The 8677-nt window shown below is 45.9% G+C and overlaps 1 protein-coding gene across 1 annotated transcript in view; it reads right to left on the bottom strand.

Annotated features, from left to right (window-relative positions):
• LOC107570161 (zinc finger protein 135) overlaps window positions 1-7367 on the bottom strand; it is an 18867-nt gene extending 11500 nt beyond the window's left edge. The window contains exons 1-8 of the mRNA XM_016256362.1: window positions 7296-7367; window positions 6667-6869; window positions 4974-5069; window positions 3877-3972; window positions 3682-3792; window positions 3328-3460; window positions 1707-2307; window positions 1522-1609 (exon numbers count right to left, since the gene is read on the bottom strand). Of these exons, the coding sequence (XP_016111848.1) occupies window positions 1522-1609; window positions 1707-2307; window positions 3328-3460; window positions 3682-3792; window positions 3877-3972; window positions 4974-5069; window positions 6667-6869; window positions 7296-7332 (1365 nt within the window). The 5' untranslated portion in view covers window positions 7333-7367. The remainder of the gene's footprint in view (window positions 1-1521; window positions 1610-1706; window positions 2308-3327; window positions 3461-3681; window positions 3793-3876; window positions 3973-4973; window positions 5070-6666; window positions 6870-7295) is intronic.
• Window positions 7368-8677: the final 1310 nt, after the last annotated feature.

Genomic DNA, 8677 nt, shown 5'->3' on the forward strand with positions numbered 1-8677 from the left:
GGTGCCCCTCCCGCCTCCTCCGTGGATCCCGCCGTAGCGAGGGGTTGTGCCGGTTGAGCAGGGGGAAGGAAAGGGGAATCCTCAAAATCTTCCTCCTCTTCAGAGAGAAGAAAATCTGATTGCCCCTCTTCCTCAAATTCAAACGTGTCCTCCTCCTCCTCGTCCGTGCTGAGGACACCGGGCAGAGGGGCGCACACATCCAGTTGTTCACCCCACGATAGAGCTGCCGTGATAGGCAGCTCCACAGGAATAGATACCTGAGGGGCGGAAACCGGAGCGGGGCTAGCTGACATGAGGGGATCCTGGCCAGACAAGCTAGCTTGGCGTGCTAACCTGCGATGGAGGCTCTTCATGGTAAAACGCACGCTGTGCTCACAGGAGCCGGGACTTTCGATCGCCATTTAGGCATGTTTCAGCTTAAGACATGCAGAGCAGACCTGGTGTGTGTCTTCGCATGAGATCTTGTTCCCTCATGAGCAAAGCCGCGGATCTCCCTCGCTAGCTATGGTAGTCTGCATTGCTGCAGCCATAGTTGCGGTACTGAACGACCCTAACAATGAGCTGGAGTGCCGATTGAGGGGTGGGCGAAAGCGGCGTGGTGGCCAACAAATCGACTAGAAGTACAGTACCAAAATTATAAGCCAGCAACCAGCGTGGAGACTAGTTGATGGCTATCTGAGTTGGGTAGGCTTCTGTGTGAAGCGAGAAGAGGTTTTTGAATGTCGTGATGACGTTGCTTCGCTCCTTTCATACCAAGGGGAGGGAGCCACTCCCTGGCGCAACGTCATGTCTGCCAGCCAATTGGGGCTGGCGTAATGGAATTGGGCTTCTGAGGAATACGCGGAAGAGGCGTATACCATAGTGAGACACCAAAACGTATGCTTGAAAGAGAAACAGTAGATTTAGCTGCTTTCATTGATTCACCATGACTAATAAACAAACGACTACGACAATATATGGCTTATCGGAGTTCATCTTATTATAATGTTTATTATAATAAAGTATATAATAATGCAATGCCTTTATCACTGCTTAGAATACTATGAAATATGTTGCGTGCCTTATTCTGTGTAAGAAGTCACATCATCTCACAGAAGGATTTATTTCAAACACTCGACTGACGTTATGAAGTGAGTTTGGAGTAAAAACATATTAAATGTGGTATTTTCATGTGCTTTCAGATGGAGCAGCATTTACTACACAGAGCCATAGTTCACTGACAAGCTACGCAAACAGCTTTCATACTTGCAGAATGATTTCTTCGATTTCATAATCGCGCGATTATGAATGCGGTTTTGCGTAGCTTGTCAGTGAACTACGTCTCTGTGTAGTAAATGCTGCTCCACCTGAAAGCACGTGATGGAGATTTACTACTGATCACAGAACTGGCTTTACTGACAAGATACGCATGACAATCGCATTCGATTAATTGTGCAGCCCTACAGGAGCAGGATTGGACACCCCTGATGTAAACCAATCAAAACCACTAACTGCTGTTATATGACTGCATATGATACAAACGTTGTGGTCAAATAGCTTTTGCATCTGCTGTATGTGTAGTGAAAGCACAACGTTACCTTTACGCTCTCCATGTGGTGAGACGGCACTCCTGAAACAAAAAAAATTTAAGAATATTTTATTCTTGATAAATGAAGCGCAGCACATGCTGCTTGATTTGCGGAAGTGAGTCTCATCTCATGTCTCACCATTCCTCTGCACTGTTCTCCAGTTTAACCGGTCGTTCTCGTCGACGTGGTGTTTTTACCACGATTGTTTGGTCAGTCGTCTCTGTAGTTTTTCTCGGTCTTCCTCGGCCTCTCCGCTGCGGCGGTTTCTGGTCAACGTCGGATTCGGGCGTTTTGACTTCCTGTGGTGCAGACCCAGGACAGTCGTTTGGGGTCAGCTGGTTGGATTCATCCGTCAAGACTTCGTCCCGTAGATTGTCGTCACTCTGCGTCTCATTATGGGATGCTGTCGCTGGGGCGTCGCTCGCAGCTCCGTGAGAAACATCAGCTTGTGTTGGTTTGTCAGTGAAAAGCACAGGTTGTTCCGCAGATACAGCAGGACTCTGGTCTACGAGCAGCACCTCCACGCTCTTCTCCATCAGCTCCTCGGACTCCTCCTGGCTGCTGAGCTCCACCTCTGTGTAGTCTGTGACGATGATGGTGTCCGAGCCCAGCTGACCCAGAGCGGCTGACGACGGCTGGATGTGGTACAGAAGCGTCTCCGAAGCGACAGCCATGCGTGCAGACGGAGGGATGGATATAGAGGAGACGATGCAGTCGCCAGAGGAGCGAGGAAGAGCTCCTGAGAGAGAACACAACTCCGTTCACACAGGCATATCACAGCTGTTCATCAGAACAACTCCAAATGCTGAAATTATTTCACTACAAAATATACAGAGCAAAAAATCTAAAAACAGAAATTATTATCCATGCACAGGGCTGTTAGTAGAACAGAAAAGTGCAGTAAACTCAGTGTGTTTATGATAAATTAAAATATGAAAACAACTACCAGTTTCCAATATCAAGCAGAATGTTTTTGTACTGCTGAGAGTGAAGGACACTGGAAGTCACACATTCGGTTTAAAGGGGTCCTATTATGCTCTTTTACAAAGTCTTGAAGAACGGCTCAAATAGTTCTTGTATCAAATAAACGCCCGCCTTCTGAAATACGAAATGTGATGTGATTGGTCAGCTGGGCCAGCGTGCGTTGTGATCGGTCAGCCTGACCAGCGTGCGCTGTGATCGGTCAGCTGGGCCAGCGTGCGTTGTGATCGGTCACTCGCCTGGTCGGGAAATGTCACGCCCCTTACCATAGCCGCCTGCAAGCTTCAGTGTAAATATTCAAAATCAAATCAATTTGAGCGCGATTTAAACCCGGATGATTGTAACCACTCTAAGTTCGTCTGCTTTGGGAAAGGCAGCGTGTCTCCGACACAGTGATAACACTCGTTGCCTTCTCTAGTGCAGCTCAACCAGGTCTCGTCCCATTCGTCGATATTTATGATATCACAAATCCCGGAAAATATGCGTTGTAGTCCAAACGAGTCATTCGTTGTAGTTTTTGAAAAGGAAATAAAATATCTCCTTTTGAAGTGGACTTTGAGCTTTGTAACTTTGCAGATCTTTTTTTATGCTCAAACAGCAACATCACAGACTAACTAAAGTTGAAAAAGTATAATAGGACCCCTTTAATAACGCCCCTGCCACTCTTACCTTAAACATAAGGTGCATAATAACAAAATGTCCAAATCCTGGCAGATGAGTTGCTCTATGGCCCATTTTTTTAAGAGTTAAACACATATGAAACAGTTGGTTTCCATACCCACTTTCTGCCAGCTGTGAGTTTCTGCAGCTCCAAACAGTTGGTGCTGCTGCAGGAGGCGGCGCAGGTCGTTCGGGTCGCTCTGCATACAGTCCTCCAGACCAGTGGGAGCAGGATTGAGCCACGCCAGCGTCTGAGACACACACACAGAGAGAGAGAGAGAGAGAGAGAGAGAGAGAGAACGCAAATCACCTTCTGTGCTACACATGCTGTGCCAGAGAAGGTTAAGTGTGTCATTTCTGCGGCACCACACGGAGTCACAGCATGATGAGTGTGACTCCATATGATTAGAGACCGTTTCACACACTGGACTTCAACCACACACAAACACAAAGCAGAGAGTCGCTGCTGTACTTTCTGAAAGCCTGGCACAGGAAGCAGTTTCTCCAGACAGGAGAGCAGCTCCCACATCAGCTCCTTCAGCGCCGTGTCGAAGCGCGCTCCATATTCCACCGGAAACACCTCCTGTGTGAGACAGACAGACGGGACACATAAACACACGAGATCAGCCGCCAGTCACGCTGAGGATCAACATGATGAGTGTCTGACCTGGAAGAAATAGGCTTTCTCCACCGGGTCCTTCAGCAGCGCCAGAACCAGAGCTCTGAAGTTAGTGAGGGATGTTCTCAGATCAGCATCAGGAGCCTAGAAACAAACACGGATGCATTCACACCAGCACATCGGAGCAAAACCTTCCACTGCGACAGGCCTCGAGTCATCAGAAACAGGTATTAGGTTTACCACGATATCAAAATGCTATAATTGAAACCAAAACCGTCCATATTTTATAATGCATAATTATTCATAATCCTCAAAATCAGCGCAAACCTAAACGTATATCAACATTCCCTGTCTACATATACTCGCATAAAACCATATGTGACTCAGGAGCACAAAACCAGTCATAAGGGTCAATTTTGTGAAATTGAGATGTATGCATCATCAGAGCTGAATAAATAATCTTTCCATTGATGTATGGTTTGTTAGGATCGGACAATATTTGAAAATCTGGAATCTGAGGGTGCAAAAAAATCTAAATATTGAGAAAATCATCTTTAAAGTTGTTCAGATGAAGTTCTTAGCAATGCATATTACTAATCAAACATTAAGTTCTGATATATTTACGGTAGGACATTTACAAAATATCTTCATGGAACATCAATCATTAAAAATAAATAAAAAAATCAAAGAGAAATGTATAATTGTGACCCATACAATGTATTGTTGGCTATTGCTACAGATATCCCCCAGCGACTTAACACTGCTTCTGTGCTGCAGGGACACAGATATCAAATCCAAATGTAAACTATCTTATCGGCCAGATTTAATCTCATCAATGTGACTAGAAGTCTATAGAAACATTCAGATTATGGGTTTCTGGAGATCTGCTTTTGTTCTTGTTACAGTGTAACTATACTGCGTAATGTTAATTAACCACATGCACTGACTATGGGGTCAGGATTAGGCTTTGGTTTAAGGTTAGTTGCTTGTAATTAGTCTTTACTACAGTAATGTGTAACAACAACACTAAAATAAAGTGTTACCAAAAGCAGTGACATGAATAAACCGTGCACAATATAAGAGTCAAGATGAATGCGTGTTAACTAATGACTAAACGCACTAAACGCATTCATTCGAGTCCGTACCGGGTGTCCAGGCAGAGCTGCTGGAATCTGTATTTTGTCCAGATGGAGCTGCACGGATCTGACACTGACTGCACCACGACACAACTCCAACACCATCTGCAGGAAAACACACAGGATTAGGAGCTGGAGGCTCTCACACACACACACACACCCTCTCTCTCTCTCACACTCACACACTCACTCTCACACACACACACACTCTCTCTCACTCACACTCTCACACACTCTCTCTCTCTCACACACACACTCTCTCTCTCTCACACACACACTCTCTCTCTCTCACACACACACTCTCTCTCTCTCACACACACACTCTCTCTCTCTCACACACACACTCTCTCTCTCTCACACACACACTCTCTCTCTCTCACACACACACTCTCTCTCTCTCACACACACACTCTCTCTCTCTCACACACACACTCTCTCTCTCTCACACACACACTCTCTCTCTCTCACACACACACTCTCTCTCTCTCACACACACACTCTCTCTCTCTCACACACACACTCTCTCTCTCTCACACACACACTCTCTCTCTCTCACACACACACTCTCTCTCTCTCACACACACACTCTCTCTCTCTCACACACACACTCTCTCTCTCTCACACACACACTCTCTCTCTCTCACACACACACTCTCTCTCTCTCACACACACACTCTCTCTCTCTCACACACACACTCTCTCTCTCTCACACACACACTCTCTCTCTCTCACACACACACTCTCTCTCTCTCACACACACACTCTCTCTCTCTCACACACACACTCTCTCTCTCTCACACACACACTCTCTCTCTCTCACACACACACTCTCTCTCTCTCACACACACACTCTCTCTCTCTCACACACACACTCTCTCTCTCTCACACACACACTCTCTCTCTCTCACACACACACTCTCTCTCTCTCACACACACACTCTCTCTCTCTCACACACACACTCTCTCTCTCTCACACACACACTCTCTCTCTCTCACACACACACTCTCTCTCTCTCACACACACACTCTCTCTCTCTCACACACACACTCTCTCTCTCTCACACACACACTCTCTCTCTCTCACACACACACTCTCTCTCTCTCACACACACACTCTCTCTCTCTCACACACACACTCTCTCTCTCTCACACACACACTCTCTCTCTCTCACACACACACTCTCTCTCTCTCACACACACACTCTCTCTCTCTCACACACACACTCTCTCTCTCTCACACACACACTCTCTCTCTCTCACACACACACTCTCTCTCTCTCACACACACACTCTCTCTCTCTCACACACACACTCTCTCTCTCTCACACACACACTCTCTCTCTCTCACACACACACTCTCTCTCTCTCACACACACACTCTCTCTCTCTCACACACACACTCTCTCTCTCTCACACACACACTCTCTCTCTCTCACACACACACTCTCTCTCTCTCACACACACACTCTCTCTCTCTCACACACACACTCTCTCTCTCTCACACACACACTCTCTCTCTCTCACACACACACTCTCTCTCTCTCACACACACACTCTCTCTCTCTCACACACACACTCTCTCTCTCTCACACACACACTCTCTCTCTCTCACACACACACTCTCTCTCTCTCACACACACACTCTCTCTCTCTCACACACACACTCTCTCTCTCTCACACACACACTCTCTCTCACACTCACCCTGGCTCTCAGACCCAGCATCAGCTGCACTCTCTGTCTGTAGCCCAGCAGCTGCGGCAGCGTCTCCGTCACCATGGAAACAAACTCCTCCAGCTTCCCATAATGCATCACGCTCTTCTGCTGCAGCACCTGCCACATGAAGGCAGACATCAGGTGCAGCGGAGGAACCAGCAGCCGCAGAGACGCCAGAGGAAGAACCCCACCTGAGGAGACACAGACAGCCTGAGCAAACTCCAGCAGAGACTCAGGCCTCGTCCAAACACACACACACACACACTTGTGCTCTTCATGCTCACTAAAGCCAAATACAGGAAATACGTCACAAGTGGACAAGTGTGGGTATTTGGACAAGGCTTCAGTGTGCGACCATAAACATGCATGCAGATGGAGAAGCGTATCCCACAATGCACTGCCCTCACTCCTCTTCCATTCCCAGTGTGATTAACACACCCGGCGACTGAGATCTGAGCACGTCTCGCTGTTAGGCGCTGTATTAAACGTGTAAACACATGCTGTGCTGATATCCCACGCATACACGCTGCTTATGTCGCAGAAACAGCCCGAGCAGTGTCCCAGCAGCTGGTCAATCCGCGCGGATCGATCTAACACGCTCTCGGTGGGTTAATTACCTGCGGTCGGGACTTCAGCGCAGCTTTCTTCGTCCATAGGGAACGCTGTTGACGCTTCACTAGGCTGCGTGAGTGACGTCACATCCGGTCCGGAAGAGTCAAAATAAAAGCGCCGCTTTAAAATCCTTAAGAAGAAGAAAATGGGATTTGAGAATAATAAATGAGAATGAAAACACGTGACATTTTAGAATATATATATATACACACACACACACACACACACACACGTGACTGTCGTTTTAGGGGAAAAAAGAGCGTAAACCTTTCGTATTTATTTAAGAGGAATGTCTCATTAGAAAATCTTTGTTGTATTGTAGTTTTATATGATGACCGATCAAACATCACTTTATTTCTTAAAATATGATGACAAACATGTCCCTTCCCAGGTCAGAAAATAAACAACATATATATAAAGTCACATGAGTTCAGTTCAGTTCAAGCATCTCTCAAAGCTGTGAAGTAAAATCACTATCTGACCACAGCACAGAGAAGCGGATAAGTTCTGTATCTAATAGTAAATAGTATGAAGGTTTTGAAAGACTTGACACTTCAAATCAACATTTCAAAGGAAAATACGTGAGCTTTGACAAATAAATTATTCTAAATATGAATCTAAATGCAAAACCTATAAAAGTAAGTAATTAGGTCGCTGCCGTGTGCTTATAGGGCTATAGTGGTTAAACTGTGTCATTACAGAGGAGTTCCTTTATTTATAATAAATATAAATATATAGAAATGACTTGTTTATTTCTCTCTCGCACTTGCGTTTGCTTGTTGATTCTCTGGTGTAGTAATTAGCAGTAATGGTTTTAGTAAAAAAAACTCAGTATGTAATGACTTATAACTAATTTCTACTCACTTTCTGTCATCGGTTTCCTAATTCAGCTTCGTTCCCTTTACTTTTGTTTGGACTTTTATTGTGTAGACTTCTCTCGCGCTGGTTTCCGGCTTCACAGCAGCAGCAGCAGCAGATAACCAGACCCAGAACTCTGAGTTTCTGCAGAGAAATGATTCAGTTCTGCTAATAAGTGCGTGTTTTTGTCGTGTTCATGGCTTCTGTGCTTAAAACATTGATTTTAATGCTGCTTGAAAAGCACATGTTAATTTCTCAGCTCCTATTATGGGATGTTTCCAGTCTATAAATATGTACTACTAACAAAAACAAAAAAAAAATGAAAATGAAACGGACTATAATGAATGTGAATCGAGTTTCCTCTGCTGGCTCCAGCTCCAGCATCAGATGAAGCAGCTAGAGAAGCTCCGGCTCCGGTTCCAGCATCAGATGAAGCAGCTAGAGAAGCTCCAGCTCCGGCTCCAGCTCCAGCTCCAGCTCCGGCTCCAGCTCCGGCTCCGGCATCAGATGAAGCAGCTAGAGAAGCTCC

Source organism: Sinocyclocheilus grahami, unplaced genomic scaffold (assembly GCF_001515645.1).
Source record: "Sinocyclocheilus grahami isolate Dianchi unplaced genomic scaffold, SAMN03320097.WGS_v1.1 scaffold1423.1, whole genome shotgun sequence".
Lineage (NCBI taxonomy): Eukaryota > Metazoa > Chordata > Actinopteri > Cypriniformes > Cyprinidae > Sinocyclocheilus > Sinocyclocheilus grahami.